Below are 24715 nucleotides of genomic sequence, written 5' to 3' on the forward strand. Positions count from 1 at the left end.
GCTAACTACTATAGTAGTTTTGTTAGCTGTTTGAATAAATATTATTTCCCAATGTCTTTGTATTCAAAACAGATCAGGTGTGTTCTGTAATGAATAGTTGTACTTTTCAAAAGATATTATCCAGCCATGTTTTTAAATTTTTTCTGGTATACCTGTCCAACTGCTCATTAGAGATGGACCGATCCGATATTACGTATCGGTATCAGTCCGATACTGACCTAAATTACTGGATCGGATATCGGAGAAAAATAAAAAATGTAATCCGATCCATTAAATATCACGAAAGCACCTCGCAAAACTTGCAACACGCCGTAACTCACCTCAGAACGTTAGCAGTCGGAGCAGTATGCATCACGTGATAGAGCAGCTGTGGCATGCCGGACCTGTGGTGGTCTGGATAGCATTTGGAGCTTCGCTAGCAACCTGGCATTTCATCTCCGACAAAGTTATCCCCGAGAGAAGTAAAGCAAGTGTGTAAGTCCATCTCTGAATGTTTGTAAAGTATTCCCACGTTAAGCTTAACAAGCGACTGCCTCTCGCTCTCCGGCTGCTACTTCAATCGTGAAACTGCTTAAATGATCAGCTGATCGGCTTTTCTGTCGCGAGTCCGTCTCTCTTGTTTGTTTTTGGCCCACTTTGCACCAGAAAGAGGAAACCAGCGGCTGAACAACAGCAGAACGTTTAAGCTTGATAAGCTGTTGTTAGAATTTATTTAATATTACTTTCTACTCGAGGATCTTTTTCTACGTAGCTGACGCTGGTAACTGTGCAGGGGCGGATCTAGCAAAGTTTAGCCAGGGGGGCCGATAGGGCATGAACAGGGAAAAGGGGGCACAAAGACATACTTTTCTTTCTTATTCTCATTTAAAATGTCGAGCTTTTAATAAATAATTATCTGACACCCAAAGTTTTAATTTGATGTAAAATGAATAGAAGTCAATTACTGTATATAGTGACTATTAAGTCTAATATATACCCTAGTAAGCTATAGTACTTTTTACTTTGGGAAGGTACCATCTGTGCAGTCTGCAATTTTGTTGAAGAAAGATGTTGAATCTATTTAATATTTCTTGAAAAATAATTGATTTCTGTGCATTTTTTTTCACACTGCATCAAATTAAGGTTGATTACGTCGATTAAGCATCATGAGGTGGCGCGTGAGGGGTGGTTCCCTATTTTTTATTTATTTATTTTTGTTGTTGCTGGGAGTTGGAACCCTATTAGTTAGGTTGCTTAATATTTACGCTAAGTACTCTTTAAAATACCAGAATAGGGAGGATGGTGTAGGTCTAAGTTTATTAGATTGATCAGTATTGCTGAACTATGAAATATTTTTTTTGTATACAGGTATAACAGAATAGCTTTAGTGTAGTTGTTGTTTTAAACTTGAGTATGAACTTGCAGACTTGCAAAATGCAGCAAGATATTTTAAAAAACAGTTTTGTTGATTAAAAAACACTATATCGGATTCATATCGGTATCGGCAGATATCCAAATTTATGATATCGGTATCGGTATCGGACATAAAAAAGTGGTATCGTGCCATCTCTACTGCTCATTAATGAAAATATCTAATCAGCCAATCACATGACAGCAACTCAATACAGACATGGAGACATGGACAAGATGATCTGCTGAAGATCAGACTGAACATCAACATGAATCTAATTCTAAAAATCCCAAAGTGCACATACTCATGTTTTAATCACTTTTCTTCTTTCAGAGAAGACAACAACCAGCACAATTTCAACACCTGGGAAACCTGCAGTGAATATCAAAGAAGTAAAGGGTGTCGTTAATAGCCTTCCTGAGGTAAGACTGTATTTTATTAAAAACTTACCATTCAAAATAAAGATAATTAAAACACTCCTGTCATTAAATCACTTGCTCATATGGGATTGTCTAATTGTTGGTGTTTTCTGTGTATTATTGTAGGGTCTGTACAATATAAAGCACATTGAGCCGACTGTTTTCATAGTTTGGTGCTATATAAATAAAATTGGATTAAACTGAATCTTGCTCAAAATGATTTTCATAATAAAACTGCATATTATTTTCCTGTTTTGTTTTTCTCTGCAAGCTTACCATTCAAAAGAAATAATAAATAAGGATACTAATATATTCTTGGTTGTCTTTGAAACAGAAAGCTAGAGATCATCCTGACACGACAAGATCTGAAGTCAATGGAAATTCCAGAGATGTTGCAAAAAACACAGCAATCAAACAGCAAAATGTTAAGAAAGAACCCAACAAGGAACTCAGTGAGTTCTTCAAACACTAAAAATTCTGCATTTGTGTTTTGTTGTTGTTGTTGTTGTTTTGTGCCTATGAATTTATCAATTTTTGTAGTGGAGAAGGTAAAAATCCAATTTAAAAATTGGAAATCTGTAAATTGAAAATCTGTAAATCTGAAATTTACTATGCTGGTGGGGACTAAAATCCTGGTCCCCACAGGGCTGAAGGCCTTTTTCACACTCAAAATGTGGTTTTAGTGTCAGGGTTACAATTGGGTTGTGGTTAGGTTTAGGGTTAGGCATTCATTTTTGATTGTTAGAGTAAGCAGCTAGGGAAAGCCTTATGTCAATGGGATGTCCCCATGAGGATAGCAAACCAGAGATGGCAGGGCCTGAAAATGAAAGAGAAATTGTAAATTCAGGATCTGATGTCAGTGGAAACCAGTGGTGGCCTCAAACACAGTAATCAAAAAACAAGAGAAGCAAAAAAAAACCTATGTGTTTCTTTTTTTAAATTTTTTATATGTTTTCTGAACCCCGGGCTGTGTCAGATGACCATCAACATACAGAGGTGCACTTCTCTGGCCACAGTGTAACTGAAGTACAATCCATGAGACCAGAGATGAGGTAAGATGTAGCTGTCATATCATTTAGGCAAAGATTTATCATTTATTCACTGTATTAAAAGTTTTTTTTAACTGCATTTATTTCTGCAAAAACAGCTCTACTTGAAATAAGCCCAATATTCCTAAATGTGACAAAACTGTCTTGTTTTGAGAAAAAAAATCTGCCATTAAGGTAAGTAAAAGTTGCTTGGCTAGAATCCTTAATCACGTGTCTTCCTTTGTTCAAGATGTAGAAAGAAAAAGAGATCAGTGTGAGTCATACTGGTGCTTTAGCCGAGCTGTTGGCTATTGCAGTTTATAGGGCTTGTTTCAGATGTTTGAAGATTGAAGACATTTTCTATCTATCATGCATCTAACTGATTTATACCTTTAAATTAGACAAAACTATCTAAAATTTAGGATTAATTTAAGAAAATGTGACTTATTTCAAGGAAAGACACCCTGACACCCTTATTAAGACATCCTTATTTAAAAAAAATCTTTACCTATAATGAGTATTATGCTTTCTTCAACAAGCTGTTTTCAGAAATTATTTCCTTACTTTAGTGTTTAATTGTGTTTAATTGTGTTTAATTTATTACAGGCCATTACAGGCCTTTCCATACTCTTGAAATAAGAAAGATAATGTTATTCTTCCAGAATAAGAACGATTATTTTTCTTATTTCAAGAATCAGAACCACGATCAGAATTGAGTAAGGTTAGATTAATTTGCTAGTTTTAATGACCTTAGCCAAACAACTTTAACTTACGCCATTGGCAGATTTTTTTTTCTCAAAACAAGACAATTTTGTCAGATTTAAGAAAATCTGGCTTATTTTAAGTAGAGCTGTTTTTGCAGTGTAGCCTGTAACTGGTAAATAAAGCTCAAGATGAGCTGAAATATTTTATTAAGAAAAAGTTAGACATATTTTCCTAGAATTAGCTTAATTTTCTTGTGCAAAACTTGCTTGTTAAGAATATGTTTTCTTTCAAGACAAAAAATATGAAAAAAAATTCCATAAACAAGCGTTTTTTTACTCGCAGTGCGGACATGTCAGAGGCCCCATCACCTGGGCCCTCAGCCAGCTCTGGTTTGGATCTTGATCAACTGAAGAGGGAAAAAGTAAAAATGGAACTAAAGGTTTTAAAATTAAAAGAATACTATTATGCTTTGAAAATAAAAGAACTTAAAAAATGAGGATTAATGCTTCTGTAAAGCTGACATTGCAGAGAATAAATTAAATGATCGCTGTGTTTACATCCACAAACTGACACACATTATCTGGAGGTTTCTTGGGTGGAATGTTGCTTTTGAGAAAAGCTGCAAAGTCAAGTGTGCTGCATTTAAGATAAGATAAGATAGAACTTTATTAATCCCTCGGGTGGGTTCCTCTGGGAAATTCGATTTCCAAAAAGCACAGCACCGACAGAAGTTACAGTTACAGAATATTATATATATATATATATATACACACACACACACACACACACATACACACACATATATAAATACAGAGACAAATATAAATAAAATATACGAAGGGGATAAATAGAATAAATAGGAATAAAAAATAAAAATACAAGTGAATTACACATTTCACGTATTAAAAATACAAGTGAATTTATAATTTATAATTTATACACCGTACTTTTTCTTTGCTATACTCAGGTTTCCTTTAGTATTGTTGATTACAGTGTTTTACTTTGTTTCTGTGATGGAATAGATAGATGGTATTTTCTTCTGTAAAATGTGAATAAACAATATTGATGCTTTTTATCTGTAAATTGCGCTAAATGTTATGAAACTGTGTTTCCTTTAGACTTTGCCCAAGCTGCAGTAATCATTGTAAGACATAGCCTGTAAACAGCATCATGCAATGTCTTGAACCACTGCTCATTTCTTTATATTTTGCATAAGGAGCAAGAGATTTTAGAAATTTGTAAGACAAAAGCAATAGATTAGACAAAAATATTTTCATGGAAATTTGTTCAACCATAATGAGAAAATACAAAATGAAAAAAGGAGAGTTTCAGTGCTGTGTGTGTTATCTTTGGCATTTTTCTTTTTTTTTTTATTCAAAACCTAAATATAGTTAGGTATATATAGACTAGATTCAATTGATTTATGTGAAATAACTAAAGAAGAAAAAGTTATCAGGCTATATTTAATTATCCTATAGGCTCTAATTCTTAATTGACATTCAGGTCCACACTCCATGCCAGTTGGTGGCATTAATGAACCAACTAGCTTTTTGACAACCACGGACAAACACCAAGAAGGTTTTTTTTTTCTTGGGGGAAAAAGGTCAACTTAAAAAAATCTCTCATGTCTTTTGAAGAGTAAACTTTAAAAGTAATTACTGGGTTTTATCTCACTTATTTGTGCAGCGATACAAATGTTCCAATATCTTTTTTTTTTCTTCTTTTTTTGTTGCCTGACCCGTCTGGTTCTTTAGCCATCAGAATTATTGTTTGAAGGCCAAGAAAGATGCCCAACGGATTTACTTTACCAAGTGGATCATCACAGCCTTGCTATATTGGTCCATTCAAGGGGCAATCCTCAAGAGTTGGCAGTTCGTCCTGTAATCGGAAGGTTGCCGGTTCGAGCCCCGGCTCCGACAGTCTCGGTTGTTGTGTCCTTGGGCAAGACACTTCACCCGTTGCCTACTGGTGGTGGTCAGAGGACCCAGTGGCGCCAGTGTCCGGCAGCCTCGCCTCTGTCGCCCCAGGGCAGCTGTGGCTACAATGTAGCTTGCCATCACCAGTGTGTGAATGGGTGGAAGACTGAATTTAGTGTAAAGCGCTTTGGGGTCCTTAGGGACTAGTAAAAGCACTATACAAATACAGGCCACTGACCTTTGTTATTATTATTTATTTATTCTATTTTCAGTTTTTACAGACAGGACAGACATGACTGGGGGGCAGGAAAGGGAGAAGGAAAGAAAGAGAGGGAGGGAAAGAAAAACAGGGGAAGAGGGACAGTGAGAAAGTGCACTTAAAAAAATCACCTGGATCACCTGTCAGGTTCCTCCGCCCGCTGATATGTAGTGTTGCTGCATGCTGTTCTAAAGTGCATTTAAAACACGGGAGGGCATGGTGCTTCCTGCCAGAGAGCAGCAGGTGTCAGCACAGCCCTTCCCAAGAAACCTCAATGTTTACATGTATTTAAAATTGAGAGGTGGGCACCGGCGCCAGAGGTGAGGTTGAATACACAGACTGTCCTCTGGATGGCGTATAATATGCCCACCCCCAAGGCCCTACATGTATGTGTTATGAGAGTGTGAGTAATGTGGATGTCTAGGTTGTGGAATAAAATTGAGGCACAGGTGGCCAGAAGGAGACACAGGGGAATCCAACACTGGCATGATGTGTTTTTTTTTTCTTTCTTTTGCTTGAATGATTCATAGTCAGTTATAAGTGGCCTAATAATCTAAAAAAATTAAAAGACTTAGAAAGACCTTAAGGAATCCCAGAGAAAAAAAGACATGCAACTTTTGCACAGTACTGTGTGGTCAGCTACAGAAGGACTGGACTGATAAGAGTGAAATCACGGAGAACAGGCTCAAGGCTAAGATTTAAAAGAAAAAAAAAGAAAAGAAAATCTGCCTCCTTAGAACCAAAACATGAAAAATGACACGTGACTCAAGATTTTTGCACAGTACTGCAATTGTGCACATTGTACACATGTGCAATTTTAAAATTAACTGTAATTTTATTAGGTTCTTAGTACTATGACTTCACAATAACATGTATAAATGTCAGTGGCTGTAATGTGATATGGAGAAATAAAAGAAACAAAATAAATTTTGAGAATAATTTATTTTAACTTAATCAGAACGCAGCTGTTATTGATTGTGAGGCTTTATCTGTCTTTCTAATGCGCATGTGAGATAAACAGACCTTGACAATGAAGCTAAGGCTGACACTACAGAACCCCCCTGGTGGTTGTTTGAACATAAGCTCTGGCTTGTGGGTGTAGAAAAACAGAAACTCTTCGGGTGTCTCAGTAAGGTAGTGGGAGTTACTAGTTTCATTTTTACTGCTTTGGGAATCATCAGCTGCCTGTGGACATAACTGAGGTAATTATTCTTTTTGTTTGTTTTGCTTGGATTGATGATAAACACTATGTACTTAAGCAATCCGTGAATAGCTAAAGTCATAGCTAAAACTGTACAGGTGTTGCACAGCCTACATTACATGAGCCAGACTGTATTTTGGTATTTTATCATGTGGCATACGACACTCCAGATCACTACCTTTTAAAAACAAAGAATGAAAAAAATATGTCAGGTCTCAGGAAACCAGCATCAGACGTCAGATGAAATGTCATATTAGGTGTGTCCCAGTTCAGGGCCTGCATTCTTTAAAGCTCCCAGCCTTCAGTCTACATAGGCTGGGAGCTTTGAAGGCTGGAAGTGCAAGGCTGTTAAATGGGACAGTCTAGTCTTCGTTGCTTCCTCTTCTGAGGCTGAGCCCACGGGACTGTAAAATATATATGCAACAAATACAGTAGTGCTATTAATCCAAGATACACCATGTTTTATATAAGTCAAGAAAAAAATACTGACATTTATTGTCAGGTATATTCTGGTGTTGATTAAGTTTCTGAATATAGAACCTTTTACTGTCACTCACAGTTTTTACCTGTAACTACCTGAGCACTTTCTCCTAAAGTGAAAATATTTAATGATAAAATTATTTTAACATTACCTAATAAGATTGATTCAGAACAGACAGATAGTTATTTTCAACTTTTCAAGCAGTCTTTCACAAAGAAAGAACAGTCTGTCTCCTCTCTCCATCTCTCAGCTGGCGCTGGCTCTTCTGCCTCCTCCTCTTTCTCACACACTGCTGAGTTTGTGCTGCTGTATCATCAGGGTGGAAATCCTCTTTCTCATCAGCTCTCCCTCAAAAACACCACAGAGGGATTTTTTCAGTCTGTCCTTACTCTGGACGCTTGTCAGACATGGAAACTGAATAAGTTGCAGGGTTAAAACACAAACCTGGAGAAGGCATTCGACCGTGTCCCTCGGGGCGTCCTGTGGGAGGTGTTGCGCGAGTATGGGGTGTCTGGCCCATTGCTACGGGCCATTCAATCCCTATACAACCGTTGCAAGAGCTTGGTTCGCATTGCCGGCAATAAGTCGGACTCGTTCCCGGTGGGTGATGGGCTCCGCCAAGGCTGCCCTTTGTCTCCGGTTCTGTTCATAATTTTTATGGACAGGATTTCTAGGCGCAGCCAAGTGGCGGAGGGCTTTCGCTTTGGTGGCCTCAGAATCTCATCTCTGATTTTTGCGGATGATGTGGTTCTGTTGGCTTCATCGGGTGAGGGCCTCCAGCTCGCACTGGAGCGGTTCGCAGCCGAGTGTAACGCAGCGGGAATGAGGATCAGCACCTCCAAATCTGAGGCCATGGTTCTCAGCCGGAAAAGGGTGGAGTGCCCACTCCGGGTCGGGGATGAGTTCCTGCCCCAAGTGGAGGAGTTCAAGTATCTCGGGGTCTTGTTCGCGAGTGATGGGAGAAGGGAGCTGGAGATCGACAGACGGATTGGGGCTGCGGCTGCAGTAATGCGGACGCTGCACCGGTCAGTCGTGGTGAAGAGGGAGCTGAGTGTAAAAGCGAAGCTCTCAATTTACCGGTCGATCTACGTCCCTACCCTCACCTATGGCCACGAGCTGTGGGTAGTGACCGAAAGAACGAGATCGCGGATACAAGCGGCGGAAATGAGCTTCCTCCGAAGGGTGGCTGGCCTCTCCCTTAGAGATAGGGTGAGAAGTTCGGCCATCCGGGAGGGGCTTAGAGTAGAGCAGCTGCTGCTCCACATCGAAAGGAGCCAGCTGAGGTGGTTCGGGCATCTGGCAAGGATGCCCCCTGGGCGCCTCCTGGGCGAGGTGTTCCAGGCATGTCCCACCGGGAGGAGGCCCCGGGGCAGACCCAGGACACGCTGGAGAGATTATATCTCTCGGCTGGCCTGGGAACGCCTTGGTATTCCCCCGGACAAGCTGGAGGAGGTGGCTGGGGAGAGGGAGGTCTGGACCTCTTTGCTTAGGCTGCTACCCCCGCGACCCGGCCCCGGATAAGCGGATGAAGATGGATGGATGGATGGATGGTTAAAACACAAGTTTAACTTACAAATACATCCACATATTTTATATTTTACAATCAGAGAGAATGTCAGAAGTCTGGCCATTTGAGATGATGTCTGATAATATATCAGACATCATACTGGACAAACGTTACACAAACGCTTGACAACACTCTTGTTGCATTTGAAGAAGGTGGGATGGGGTATTGGGGCAGGGGGGCTCTTTGAAGTCTTTGTATCTTTGGAATAAAGGCGTCTTTTTACTTTTGCCTGCCTCTGTTTCCTGCTTATATACCTAAATATTTGGCCCTGTGTGAAAAGTATACACAGATACACTCCCAGTGATATTTGGTTAAATGCCTTTGAGCACATTTCACCACATTTAGAGACTTTTAGTCACCAACAACAAGACTGTGCTTAAAACCCAGTTCTTTGCCAACAAACCAAATAATTGTAATAAACTGTACGAGCTTTGCAAAGAAGAACGGTCAAATATTCAGCCGGAATTATGTCACACGCTTGTTGATGACAACCAAAAGTTTCTGGTTGAGGTGCAACTTGCTAACAAAATATTAGTAGTGTCATTAAAAACATTTCTTAAATTAAGCAGCTGTTTAAGTGGTCTTACTCTTGAAATAAGAAAAATAATCTTATTTGTATTCTGGAATTTCAACCAAAATATTGTCAATACTTTGTAACTTGCTTGTTTATATTTTCTTTTTTAGACAAAGAATAAGACAAAATGTCCATAAACAAGGGTTGTTTTTTACTTTTTTAAAAATCGTTTTTTGCAGCGTACTTTTATATATCTATATATTTGACCATGTGTGGATTTGAGAAAAGCAAGTGAAAAATTTTCAATCTCTCACATTTTGCAACATATTTACCTTGATAGTTTTAGGTCACTTTTTGAGTCTCTTTTCTATTCTCTAAATGAACTTTGACTTTCGCCCTCACGTCTAACAGGCCAAGAGTGGCCAACTCCAGGCCTCGAGATGTGGTGTCCCACATGCTTTAGATAACACTCTGGATCAACACCCCTGAATCAAATGATCAGTACAGTATCATTGCATCATTGTCTCTTCTAAGAAAACAAAGAGAAGCTGATTTTTACAAGTCTTACAGTATAAAAACTGCATTTAAAAAACTGTGGCCGTATGGTATGCTGATCACAGCATGCACTAAGAAAAGCTACTGGAGCTCACATTAGAAATGATTGTGTTGTGGTTCTTTTACCTATGCTGAGATCCTATAGACTATAAGATCCCTCACCTACTGAATTTCACATTAAACCCAGACTGTACAGTTCATTACCAGGCCTCTGGAGAACTTCAAGAAATGTTGAGGTAATTCAGTCATTTAAATCAGCTGTGTTGGATCAAGGACGCATCTAAAACCTGCAGGACAGCGGCTCTCGAGGCCTGGAGTTGCCTACCCCTGTAATAGTTTATAATACTATATAAACGACAGTATTCAGAAAACAACAAACATTCCATATATTTTTTTTATCATAACTCTGGTTTTACGTGGCCTATCAACACAATTTAAAAACTGGTATAAAGTCCACACGTTCCGTCTGTCCTGCTCACATCTCCAATGGTTGTACACGTTGTCATTAACTGGCTTCACTCCACATCAGCAACGCCGCTTTGCTAGCTAAAACACCGGTGTCGGCACATGAGGACGCTGTCATAGCCTGTCAACGATGTTGATTAGCTGCGCATCATTGGCTGGAGCAGCCAGTCACCGGTCACTACTGACTCACACTGCAAAACAGAATTAATTGTCTGTTGTCTGTGGTGACGTTTAATGACATTCCTTTGATGTCCAAAAAGCCTTAAATAGACCATGAAACCTGTCAAAATGAATTGATTATTAAGCTATCGTTTTGTTGTGAAATTATACAGCATTAAAAAGCAGAAATTAGTTCAAAACCTAAGACAGAGATGTTAATATATTGAAAAAAAAAATGGTTAATGGCCTAAAAGACAAAAGCCAAAAAGAAAAAGAAACATATGCCAGCCAGTTTGACCAAAGACTCCGTCCAATGATTAACGAAGTTGAAAAGCTTAAAATAGAGCTTGAATACTTGAATACTTGAAAACTGATCGAGGATCTAACTGAAGAAAACAATGAAGTTTGGCAGAATAATGAGATGCTGTCTTCTGTCGTGGAAGACAGGACAAATACCTCTGACAGGTGAAACTTGATAAAAGATGACCACGAAGCTCTCATAAAGTTCCGCGCAGAGACGGAGAAGACTCTGGCTGAACTTAAACAAAATCATGAGGAAGAAGTCGAAGTCCTGCAAGGACTGCTGGAAACAGAAAAAAAGGTGGCACGTCAGGAATTTCACAACAGCCAAATTGTTGACTTATTATTGAAACGCCACAAAGAGGAGAAAAATCAGATGCAGCAATTTTACGATGAAAATACAAAAAACCTCGAAAACAAAGCTAATGCTGCAGAAACAGAGTTTAAAACGGTCATGGGAATTTATGCTAATCATATAGAAAAGTTTGAGAATCGATTAAAAATTGGTAAAAGTGTGACCGTCAACGCAGTTAAAGAACGCGAGGAGGAACATAAATCCTTGCAGTATTGGATTGAGGGCCTTTTGACTCATAATACAAAGTTACAGGACCAAAACGAATTAATGGATAAAACTGTGAAAGAGTTAACAGATAAGAAATATGAAATGGGCAAAGTAATAGATGATCAAAAGGCCCAGAACATGGAGATGAAACAAAAATGTCAGAGAAATATTAGGGCTCTGGCAATTGAAAAGAAATTAAAGGCTATGGTCGAAGATGAACTTGTTTCTTTGAAAAAGAAAAATGAAGAATGAAATTGGACTCATTATAGGTTCACGCCCTTGGCCCACGCCCTCGGAGGAAGAAACACCTGTGCCTCATCAGTGTGGATGGTATTTAAGACAGGAAGCAACGGCTGTTCTTCGCTGGATTGTTGTGAGAATCGCGTCAGTGAAAGTCGAGCGGCCCAGCAAGTATTTTCCCGTGCAGTGTGTGTTTAGAATCTAACAAGCGTTTCTTTGTGTACAGATTCCTTGGACTGTTTCCCTGGTGTGCGAGTGGATTCGTGTTTGGATTGTGTGGAGAGAGACGAGCGTGTTCCCCTGGATTTTCCCAGGAGCCCTGCCCCCCTCACCTTTTGTACATAGCACTGCCCCGCATCTGTGTATATACACTCATTGGATATTGTTCTTTAATAAATTCTCTTGTGTGCATCATCCTCGGAGTCCAGCGCGTGAGTCCACCTTGTACTTCGTGACACTTGTCACTTTTTTATTAAATGATTGTGACTGTAATTGATTTAAGTGATTCAAGAGCGTTATTTTAGCTGAAAATAACTTTTCTTCTCTAAAGTCTGTTTAGGAAGGAGATATCTAATATTGAAAAATAAAAAATGGATAAATCCCTTGAAAGCCCGCTTCCAGAATATGAGAAGCCCAAAAGGAAAAAAGGAAGCATTGGCTTGAAGAAAAGAAAGAGATTTGCGGATGATAAAAATGAGAACAGTAAGTCCTTTGTGTCATTTTACCTTAAAGATCTGTTTATTAAAATATATTTCTGCATGCGAAATATAATTCTCTGAAGCTGTTGAAGTTGCAGGGTATAATGAGACATGATAGTTTTGAGGGTATTTCATATTCTTTGTCATACTTGTGTAAATGCAAATATATAAACGCATGTGTGATTTCATTCTTTACAAGTTGAGACTGCCTAAATGAAACTGCCTTTCTTTTGTTCCTTCAGATAAAGACATGCATAATTACATTAAAATTATTTTACGTGACTGCAAAGTTTTTGGCAGATATAGGTTTAGGAAACACTCTCCAGGGATCTTAGCATCACATTATACCTTAACTGGAGGACATTTTTGGCTTTATTTAAATGTAATATTTAAGGAAAGAAAACCCCCAAAAAAGTGTTGGATAATGGAGCAAACTGATGTATTTCAAGTTTTCATCCAAAGTGACAATAAGACGGGCAACATTTTCACTTCATTTAGGCAGCATCACCTACTGAAGAACCAACTCCACAGCATGTCTTTTGTCCTGTCTCCCTCCCTCACTCCAACTGGTCGTGACAGAATGGCTGACCCTCTCTGTGCCTGGTTCTGCCCGAGTCTTCTTGTTAAAAAGCTTTTCTTTGCCACTGTCACCAAAGTGCTTGCTCATAAGGGGTTGTTAAAGAGGAAACGCTTTTATGAGTTTTATGTTGCATTAAAGTATATGTTCATATTTTACTCTTAATAGGAAAAGAACAAAATGTACTACTCGCTCTGTCTCTAGAAACAGGAAGTTCACCCCCACAACGGGCATCTCTCTTTATACAACTTCTACAATTGCAAATTATTAGTACATTGTAAATTGACCATGAAAATACATTTAATATTTATTTTTATGGAGAAAGTACTTCTTCTTTTTTTGGTGATTCAAAAAACAGAACCCTGGCGTGTAAAATGTAGACCCAAAATGGGCATCCTGGATAAAGAGAAGATGAAAAAAGGTAAGTACATACAGTATTGTTTTCTTACCAGTCTTTCCTTTTCTCTTTTGTACATATATAAATACATCAATCAATGAATAACTTTTTCATAAAAACGATTACTTTTTTCTTTATAAATATAGGTGAGGCATGTATTAAACATAAAGGCTCCTTTTACACTCCACCTGAGTTTGAGAAGCTTGCAGGAAAAGAGTCATGCAGAAATTGGAAGTCATCTATTTACCACGAAGGAAAACCTCTACGCTATTGGATCAAGGTACTTTGTTGCATTTTTATGAATCTACACAGAGGCGGAGCCAGACATTTGAAACACCCGGGGCTTAGCCCTAAAGGGTAGTATGCATGTGGGATTATTTTTTTTTATTTTTTTTTTGAGGGGGGGGGGGGGGGGGTGTAGAAATGACTGAAAGATTAATAGGCTCTGTTTTGACTTTTGTTCAAAAAAGAATGACTTCATATAGGGAAAAATATATATCACACATGCAGGACACCTTAAACTAGTTTTTTAATTAAGCAGCAAGGCAGAACAAGGTCAGGGCTGTATCAAGACACGAGGACTAAACCCCAATTCAACCAGACCCAGAACTGATCCGGAATTAAAACAGGACTACAACAGTTCAAAATCAGGGCTACTGAGGACTTAACCAAGACAGAACCAGAATCAGAACTAGATGATAGTAGCACTAAAACTCATCATAGACCTGCACTACACTTATTTTTTTAATTCTACCAAAGTACACTATTTAGATTGAGAAAGGTTTATATAATTATTTAGCCTTGTTGTACAAACAAGCCTGCAAAACTTAATAAATATAGAATTTGAAAAATAACAAACCTAAAAAGAAACACTAGGTACGAGATACATGAGTACCTATGATACAGTGATACTTTTGGTAAGCAACCATTTGAGTAACATGTGTGTCTCACCTGCTCTTGTTCATCTCTGTTCTGTCCTCATTCTCCATCTCCCTCTCTGTTCCTCTCTCTCCCTCTTTGTGCTGAGAATCATCAAATATACAGTTGAAACCACATATTTATGTACTCTTCAGATCAAAACACAAACACTTTTTTAATTGTAAGATCAAATCAGACTAAATGTTTATTTTTTTTTAGATTGATAAATATAAAAAACATATTTGTTAACTTTAAGAGTAAAGAGAGAAACTATCTGTATTTCTTAATTGCAAATGGCACCAAATTGTATTCAAAACTGAGCCACACTTATGGAGCTCCACAGTTCTTTTCCTGGTCTTTTGGTTGACATCTCTTGATTTTCCCATGTCAAAGAAACAGGCTCTGTGTTTTGCCTTATATGCATCCACAGCTGTGCCACCAGTTTACTCACATGGACTCTACTAACCTATCAGAAGCTTCTTCAGCTCAGAGTGGAATCGTCTGGAGTTTTCTTATTAATTAACAATAAACTTAGTGTACATGTACTCCTAAATTTGATGAAAGTGATAAAAAACAGAAAGCTCTGTCTCTCTTTATTCTGACATTTAACTAATTCAAAATATATTTCAATATTTATCTAAAACAAAAGTTTACTCTAAATTGAGGTTGTACAGTAAAAATGTTTTATGTTTTCTCCCTAAAGTGTAAATATCTGGTTACAAATGTGAATGTCCTGCTGTGTACTGAAATCCCTCTTGTTTTGCATAGAAATATACTGAACAACATTGTTGAGTATTGCAGCATCGACAGCGATCAACTCGAAGGGAAATGATGACGGAGGCAAAAATGTCCTTAATATTTTAGGAACTTTATTCTTCATTAACACACGGCAAAACTTTTCTCATAGGTGCCGTATCTATTTCTCTTCTTCTTCTGTTTTAGGAACGTACAATGAAACAGTGCCTCCTTGTGGTGAGCACTAAAACACTGTCTCTGTTAAACCACAGTAACCATAATGCAGTTAAACAATGTACAACATGAGTACACACAATGAATATCTTAACAAACATACAAAGCATAATATACAAAATAACATTTACCTGAGTTTTTTCTTTGAAAGAACCCTCTAATGTCCATTCTTATATTTCAGTGCATTACTGAAACCGATTTAGTCGGGGAGGGTAAGAACTGAAAATATGAAATAAACACACGTAAGCTAAGACTCTCTAAAAAAAATAGCATTTGTTCGGCTTTTCATTTCGCCATTTGTTGATTCACTTGAAGAGCAAGTAAAATAATATTGGTCAAGTGATCAGTTTGATATCAATCTTTCGTGATGCACCGTCATATTTACATTATTTGTACGGTATGAATGATTTGCTTTGGTACCTGGTCAAACTTAAGCTCTCCTTAGTATGGCTGGCTCCGTTTCTCCAACAGCGCACTCACTGCTGGCAGCAGCTGCCCCGCCCCCTCGCTCAGTCGCTTAGTGCCTGAGCTCGGATCATACCAATATCAGGGGGGATTCACGCACAGTCATAAATTCCCACAGTGTGCACTATGTGCTTCGAATATTGTGTGTACTTTTTGTTTTATACAGTTGTCAGCCAGACATCTAACTATGAAAAAATTACACTCCAAAAGACCCCGGGCTTCTGACAAAACAACCCGGGCTTAAGCCCAGTAAGCCACCCCCACGCTCCGCCCCTGAATCTACAAAAATCAGATTTCACTAAATAAACTGTTGAATTAACTTATCACAGAAAGGTGACCTAACCACTACAGGATATAGACCAAAGAAAAGAAAACCACAATCATCAGACCTTGAGTCCCACAAACTCTCAACAGGTTTGTCTGCTCTTTTTTTTATTTTATTTTTATTTTATCTGTGCCTCAAAACCAGAGAATGTTTGAGAATATGAATCAAAAGCATGCAAACATTATTATATCATTTTTAATCAGCTGTTTGAAGACGTCAGTAGTTTTGTCAAATACACCACAGGATTTCAGAAAAAAAAAAGAGTATTTGCATAGAAAAAGTCACAAAAATCTCCATGTACGTTGTAATATTTTAAACATTTAAACATCTCTTGAAAGAACCCAAGGATCATGATGAAGATGATGATGATGATGATGATGATGATGGAGAAGAGGATGATGATGATATGGATGAAGATAATGAGCCTGACACTAAGAAAAACGAAGATGAAGATGCTACACCGATTTATAGCTCTTCTGAAGAAGAAGAAAGCGTGGAAGATCTTGATGAAGATGAAGATGAGGATATGGATGAAGATGATGTTGGTGACGATCAGCGTAGCACTGAGGAAAATGAGGATGAAGAAAGTGATAATGATGAGGAAGAGACTGTGCCTGCTGTTGCCTCTAACCATACTGACAGCAGTAGTATCAAAGGTGACATTTCCAATATATTTCCTATTGGTATGTTTGGATAACAAAGACCTTGTTTGTGTATGAAAAGAACTCTTCCTCTTTTTTCAGACAGAGTAACAAGTGCAATTCCAACACCTGGAAAACATGCATTACAGATGAAAGAGGTAAAAGGTATCATTAACATCCTTCCTGAGGCAAGACAGATTATTTTATTTAAATGTTTCACTGTACTTTGCATTGCTGGAACTTTTGAGTATGTTAACCATCTTAGAGTACTCTGCTCTACACCATCACCATCATTAAGATAGAAATTTGGCAAATATTATGGTTCAGCATGACAAATTACAAATGTATGCTTTGACAACATCCAGTCCGACTATTTAAAATAAATACAAATATATTCTTTGTTGTCTTTAAAACAGAAGACTAGACATCGTCCTGACATGCCAAGGTCTGAAGTCAGTGGAAATAACAGAGATGTGGCAACAAACACAGCAATCAAACAGCTGAATGTTAAGAAAGAACCTGAAGAGAAACTGAGTGAGTTGTTCAAATACTAAAAGCACTTTAAGGTTGTATTCAACTTCTATTTAGTTTTTTGCTTTTTTTGTTGTTGAAGTAGAAGAAAAACACTTTCAATCTATTTTCTAAGTTCACAGGTTCGTCCTTCTTTAACCTCTGATTATGTGAGATGAGTGTGGGTGTACAGTTAATTTGGCTCAGTTCTGAAATGATAATTGAAGTTCTCCAAACAATGAGTGAAATCCTTCTACAGGCTTGTGCTAAAATTAGGAGCCTTTTTATTTTATGTAAGCATTTACAGATATGTTAGCACATATGTGCACACAGCTAACTAGTAGTGTTGTTTGCAGCTTGAATAAATATTATTTCTGCATATCTTTGTGATCAAAACAGGTCGGGTGTGTTCTGTAATGAATAGTTGTACTTTCAAAAGACAATAAACGGCTATTTTATTGCGTATACCTGTCCAACTGCTCATTAATGCAAAAATCTAATCAGCCAATCACATGACAGCAACTCAATAAAGACATGGAGACATGGTCAAGATGATCTGCTGAAGTTCAGAATGAACATCAACATCAAACTAATTCTAATAATTCCAAAGTGCACATGCTCATATTTTAATCATCCTTCTTTTTTCAGAGAAGACAACAACCAGCACAATTTTGATACCTGTGAAACCTGCACTGAAGATCAAAGTAAAGGGTGTCGTTAATAGCCTTCCTGAGGTAAGACTGTTTTATTTTATTAAAAACTTAGCATTCAAAATAAAGACAAATTAAAACACCCCTGTCACTAAAGCACGTGCTCATAGGGGGTCATCTAATTGTTGGTATTTTCTCTGTATTATTGTAGGGTCTTTACAATATAAAGCACCATGAGCTGACTCTTTATAGTTTCTGTGTTATATAAATAAAACTTGGATTAAACTAAATGTTGCTCAAAATAGTTTTATTATTTTCAAACGAAATTATAAATAAGGATACTCATATATAATTGGCTGTCTTTGAAACAGAAGACTGGACATCATCCTGACATGCCAAGGTCTGAAGTCAGTGGAAATAACAGAGATGTGGTAAAGAACACAGCAATCAAACAGCAAAATGTTAAGAAAGAACCTAAAGACAAACTGAGTGAGTTGTTCAAAAACCATGATTTTTGCCTGCTTTTTTTTTCTAGAAAAATAAATCCAGTTTCATGTATTTGTTTTATTTTTTATTATTTCTTTTGATCTCTTCTGGTCTTCTTTTTCCAACATGTTTTCTAAATGTACAGGTCCTTCCTGTGAATCTCTGGCCGTGTCAGATCAGCAAGAGCATAAAGCTGTTCACTGCTCTGGCCACAAAGTAGCTGATTTACAATCCATGAGGCCAGAAGGGGGGTAAGATAAAGCTCTCATATCATTTAGGCAAAGATTTTGAATTTATTCACACAGTCTTAAAGGGTTGTTTTTCGACGGCATTTATTTCTCGCACTGCAAAACCAACTCTACTTGAAATTAGCCAAATATTCTTAAATCTGACAAAACTGTCTAGTTTTGAGAGAAAAAATCTGCCAATTGGGTAAGTTGTTTTGCTAGAATCCTTAAAACTAGCAAATGAATCTGTTTTATGCCTAAATTAGGCAACACTGTCTAAAATGTGTGATTAATTTAAGAAAATTTGAATTATTACAAGGAAAGACACTGATTATTAAAATTTTTTTACCTATAATGAGTATTATGCTTTCTTGAACAAGCTATTTTGAAGAATTATTTTGTTATTTTAGTGTTTAATTTAGATTTTCACATGAATAAAAAAGCTTTCTACAGGTAAGTCTAGATTTAAATTTTTTATATTTTATTTTTTGGCCTTTATTGATAGAGACAGTGAAGAACTGACAGGAAAGTAGAGGGAGAGAGAGGGGAAGACATGCAACAAAAGGCCATGGGTCAGGCTCAAGCCTGGTCGACCGGACGGTTCCCCAACTGGTCGACCTGCCTGTGTTTGTTTGTTCTTGTTTTTCTCGCTTTCCTTTTTCTCTCCGGCTTTGTGGCGATTGTTTACCTGGAAGTGCTGCCGCTCTCTTAGGCAGGACTATTTATTGGTGTGGCTGAATGACAGTCAGTGCTGAAGTATTGCACTAAGCCTGGTAGTATTCTTGGACCGTTTGCGTATTTGAGTATTACTTGCCAGATAAGTGATCAATTGTTATCTGTGTGCGACTGGGTCTTCTTTCTCCGACAGTGACACCTGGGCTGGCTGCCTTTATGCATTTCTTAAATTGAAAAGTCGTTCAAGTGGCCTTACTCCTGAAATAAGACAGATAATCTTATTCTTCTAGAATAAGATTATCTTTCTTATTTCAAGAATCAGAACCAGAATCTTCAGTTCTGAACTGAAGAAACTTCTCGGATGAGAGGTGAAACGTCTTCAAGCTATTTAAAGAAGTCCAGACACTTTTCTTTCAAAGCTCCTTAGACTACAATGACCTGGATGACTGAGAACATTCAGACATTTTTCTTGAATGAGCTTAATTTTCTTGTGCAAAAATTGCTTGTTAAGAATATGTTTTCTTTCTAGACAAAATATATAAAAAATATATTTTAAAAAAATTCCATAAACAAGAGTGTTTTTACTTGCAGTGCGGACATAACGGAGGCCCCGTCGCCTGGGCCCTCAGCCAGCTCTGGTTTGAATACGATGGATCTTGATCAACTGAAGAGGGAAAAAATAAACATGCAACTGAAAATTTTAAAATTACAAGAGAACTATTACACTTTGAAAGTAAATGAACTTAAAAAATGAGGATTAATGGTTCTGTAAAGCTGACATTGCAGACAGTAAATTAAACGATTGCTGTGTTTATATCCACAAACTGACACGTTAGTTGGAAGTTTATTTGGTGGAACATTACTTTTAACAAAAGCTACAAAATCATAGGAGTGTGCTGCATTTATACACCATACTTTTTCTTTGCTATACTCAGTTTTCCTTTAGCATTGTTGATTACCATGTTTTACTTTGCTTTTAGAATTAAACAAATAGCTGATATTTTCTTCTGTAGAATGTGAATAAACATGATTTTTATCTGTAAATCATATCATGTAAGAATGGATGTTTGTGTAAAAATTGGCTAATCGTAAACCTAACTGAAGAGAAAATAGCTAACCCTGAATAAGACATGAAATTAAGTGTACTCGTACTCATATGAATGAAAATTCATATATCTCAAAAGATGTGACGTCCAGAAATAGAAGGGGGTGAAAGTTAGGTGAAGAAGGGATATGGGGTTATTCCCTTTATCTTCTGTCTTCTTCTGAAATCAATGTGACATAACTGTTTTGAGGGTATTCCCTATTCTTATTGTCCTACTTGTGCAAATGCAAATATATATCAGCATGTGTAAATTCATTCTTCACAAGCCAAGACTGCCTAAATGAAACTGTCTTTCTTATTGTCCCTTCAAATAAAGGCATACATAATTACATTCAAATGATTTTATTACACTAAGTTTTTCTACTTTAAAACTTGTAAAAAAAAAAATCACCTTTTCTTTGTTTTCTTAGAGACAATGATACAATAAATAGTTTTAAAGAGTTTTTGTGGCTGTATTATTGACTCCATTTAAACAGGGGGATTTCACTTCACTGAAGATGTATGTGCCACCCTGCCTAGACAACTTGCCCCTCCTTTGCATCCCATGTAAAATTTTGTAGATTGGCCACTGTTGGAAAATCCCAATGATTTTTGCAAATTAAGGCTCAACTAAATAAACAAAGAAAATTGTGTTGTTTCAATCACTTCAAAAATAAATATTTTGATAAATAACTAACTAAATGTATTTCCCTTCTAAAAACAAAAAAACTCAAAGGTAACATTTGAAGTTATCATAGGACATTCACATCAGTTCATTTTACATTAAAATTTAAATCGTAGTAAACTATTGTGGTTCAACGGTTGTTCAGATGAAAAAAACTTTCCCTCAGTTTATTTGAAACCTATACATACTCCTTTAATGTGGATGTATCTTGTTACATGGATATGGAGAGAAATATGCATAAACTACTGTGTAGTAAGCTGTATTAAGATCCAGCGTAAAACTGGGACATCACGACATCGCACTCCTTGCTTTTTCTATTTGTATTTCTCTTGACATCACCGACTTTTTGTTTTGTTTTTCTTAAATAAATTGGAAGTTTTTTTTTTCTAAATAGCTCTTGACCACTTTACTAGAAAATGTAGATTTACCAATTAGAGAATTGTCAATTCCATATTACCTGGATTATATTTATATTAAAAAATATACAATGATTGTCCAAGACAAGCATATGTTTACTCCAGAAGTTGATCCAAAGTGATGTACAGCCATTGTGTTCCCCATATGCGGCTGAGCACTGACTGACTTTTCCCAGCAGAAGATCCTCCAGCATGTAGCATCAGATTATTTAAACCATATATTAACCTTTATGGGCTACTGTGTACTGCCTCTAATTGGTAAATCACATTTTCTGCTATATTTAGAAAAAGCGACCACTTTATTTGAATAAATTTATAGATAAAATGCAGGTATACCGAGGAAAGTCAGATGTCCCAGTTTAACACTGGGACATGAACGCATCTTAAGTTTGCGGATATCTGTGAAGCGGGCAGTGTGAAATGCGTCTCAAAATTATACACATTTGTAAATCATATCGTACGTGCACTTGCAACCGTTTCGAGGTTTCTCTCCATATATAAATAGCGACTGTAAATGTCAGTCTAAATCGTCTTACCTGTAAAACCTGCCGTCATTGCCGGAAGTCAGTGTTTGGGCACACACTTTAATAACTGGGGGGTGGGGTTTTTTTTCAGTGTAACTGAAAAGTAAAGTTTTACTTTCCTGTGTGGGACATCGTTTGCTGTCTAGTCGGCAACAGAGGTAAGTCCCTATTCTGGAGTTTCACATCTCTTTTTTTTAAAACAAGTGGGTTTTTTATACATGGATAATGGATATGTGATTGTTAGCACTGATGTGCAGATGTGCTTTCTATTTGCTCTCCTGTGGTTGCTGATGTGTTTGCTGATAGACCTCATAGAATTTGTTCGGTCTACACACACATTCACATACCGCTGTGTGTGTGTGTGTGTGTGTGTGTGTGTGTGTGTGTGTGTGTGTGTATAGATAGATATGTATGTATGCCACTGTGAAGCAGTCACTAAGAAGTCACTTTTTCTCGCCTTGGCCACACGGAGTCGCACGGAGTGGAGTCGCCGAGGTTCATAAAAGTGGCCAAATTTTGCTTATCAGTAATAGAGTAAGCATCCTCTGGTATTAACATCTTGATAAAACTGTTGACGTGGGTTTCTATGTCATGAGCAGCTCCTGTAGGAATAATGAGTAGGTGGACCAGAACTTTTGTCCCTATAGTGTATTTCACTTTTTACTTTTATTGTATTTACATTAAAGTAGATGTAAAGTGTTTAGTGTGTTGACAGCAGTTCGTGTCAGGTCTTCAGATTTAAATTTGCAAGAGAAAAACAAGAGGTGTGCTTTGACTTTGAAGCATAGCGAGTAATATATCAATCATGTCTGTGACAGATGGATATAACTGTTCTAAAGAAGTTAGACAAAACAAAAACAACATTTTCATACAAATTTGTCCAGCCATATTGACAAAATGTGAAATAAATAAAAGAGAGTTACAGTGTTGTGCAAAAGTCTTGAGCCAGGACACGTCATGCGGAGATATGTCAAGTTTTCAGCTAATAGCTCTTTGGACATCAGTTGGTTTACAATAAAAAAAGAAAATTCCTGTCAAACTGTGTTATCTGTGGCATTTTTCAGAGATTCCACTAAAGAAATTGGAAGAAATCGTATGTTTTTGTGACAGGCTGCTAGTAACAAAGTACCTAAAGATACAATTTAATACTGGTTCCTTGCTAAGTTATTTGTTATATATACAGTGTTATTTAGACAACACTGTATATATAAGTCCCTCGAGTTAGGTGTGTTTTTAATGCTTGAATGATTCATAGGTCAGTGTTAAGGGGCCTAACAATCTAAAAGAAACATCCCTCTGAAATATTCAGGCACAAGGACGGCACTGAAAACAACTGAGAAAGCAGCTAATCCAAGCTGATGTGTTCTTTAAGTTAATTCGCAATTATATTGCACTAAGGAATTCAAATATAGTCCGATATGTTAAAAAGTAATGGAAGATTACATTTTAATACATATATAAAATTTACAAAATATTTTAAAAAGTCAATGGTGTTGTGCATCTTTTTGAAAAACAGAAGACATATCTATCTGTCATCTATCTGATTAATTGACTGATTTGAAAGTTACAATGAGTTTTGTCAAATGAAGTCTAAACTGAAATAAAACAAGACATGAAAACTATGTCGTCAGACCACAATGACAAATCCTCAAAATGTTAATACTGAGAACTGTTTTCAGGACCAAACCATTAGTATCGGTATGAGCTGAACTCGAGATCTGTGCGGTGGTCAGCAAACATTTTTCGTCTCTCGCACAACAAAAGACGAACAAAGAATTCAACATTGAGTTGTGCTATTTCTTTTTATGATCATGTCGCTCGGGTAAGGGCTCACACATGTTGTTTCGGGTGGGAAGACCTTTTGACACAAATCAATGATTACCCTGAAATCTGTTTAGGAAGACTATATTTTCAGTTTTGAAAAATAAATGGAGAGGAAAAGATTTGTGGAAGAGGAAGACCAAGAAGACTGTAGATTAAGGAAAAGATGGAAGGCTGAATATGATGAACCTTCTGATGATGAAGACAAGAAGGAGGAGGAGGATCATAAAACCTGGAAGACAGAAGGAAAACGTAAGTCCTTAGTCACCCAGCACTGAACATCTTTTTAGATTTTTGAATATGTTTCTCTAATTTTATGGCATGAAAATACATTCATATTATTTTATTATAGGGAAATTATTATTATTGTTGTTGTTGTTGTTGTTGTAATTTAGAGTTTTTGCCTGTAATCTGTGGAACCACAGAGGGCATCCTTGATTGTGAGAAGCTGGAACAAAGTAAGCAAATACAATCATCTGAGAAGCATAAGCACATTTCATGGAAACCATTAAACAAGAAAACACTTTATACTCTTTGAAACTGTGCCCACAAATAAAAATCATGTATATAAAAAATGGAACTTGACTTCAATGATCTGTAGTCATCAGTTTCTCTCCAGCTGAATGAATGCATGATAGATTATGCATTGGTGATGCTGAATTGCCTTCCCCCCATCTCATGAAAGCTGGGAAACATTATTGCTCTCCATCAATCATCTGGGAAAAGTAAATACAAACCTACATTAAAAAAGAAAAATCTCTAAACCTTGGATTGGATTGCAGATCAGGTGTGAGTGTTTTGAACATCTTTAAGAATTAAGAAAGAAATAAAGAGAAAGCATTTTCCTTTTGTGGTTCAAATATACAATTTTAAACAATGTGCACTG

The 24715-nt window shown here is 37.1% G+C and overlaps 1 protein-coding gene and 1 long non-coding RNA gene across 2 annotated transcripts in view; both read left to right on the plus strand.

Annotated features, from left to right (window-relative positions):
- The window catches only part of LOC113021570 (helicase SWR1-like), a 39965-nt gene that overhangs the window by 9150 nt on the left and 6100 nt on the right, over positions 1-24715 (plus strand). The window contains exons 13-23 of the mRNA XM_026166311.1: positions 1724-1812; positions 2144-2265; positions 16582-16766; positions 16854-16909; positions 17168-17285; positions 17910-17995; positions 18283-18400; positions 18543-18648; positions 19891-20032; positions 23943-24081; positions 24225-24287. Coding sequence (XP_026022096.1) covers positions 1724-1812; positions 2144-2265; positions 16582-16766; positions 16854-16909; positions 17168-17285; positions 17910-17995; positions 18283-18400; positions 18543-18648; positions 19891-20032; positions 23943-24081; positions 24225-24287 — 1224 coding nt within the window. The remainder of the gene's footprint in view (positions 1-1723; positions 1813-2143; positions 2266-16581; positions 16767-16853; positions 16910-17167; positions 17286-17909; positions 17996-18282; positions 18401-18542; positions 18649-19890; positions 20033-23942; positions 24082-24224; positions 24288-24715) is intronic.
- LOC113021119 (uncharacterized) lies at positions 6790-16476 on the plus strand. Its single transcript, XR_003272261.1, has 8 exons — positions 6790-6919; positions 11791-11905; positions 11988-12192; positions 12312-12463; positions 13395-13457; positions 13580-13713; positions 16115-16199; positions 16449-16476. It is a non-coding gene; the product is annotated as an uncharacterized LOC113021119 (long non-coding RNA).

Source organism: Astatotilapia calliptera, chromosome 4 (assembly GCF_900246225.1).
Source record: "Astatotilapia calliptera chromosome 4, fAstCal1.2, whole genome shotgun sequence".
In the NCBI taxonomy this organism is placed as follows: Eukaryota; Metazoa; Chordata; class Actinopteri; order Cichliformes; family Cichlidae; genus Astatotilapia; species Astatotilapia calliptera.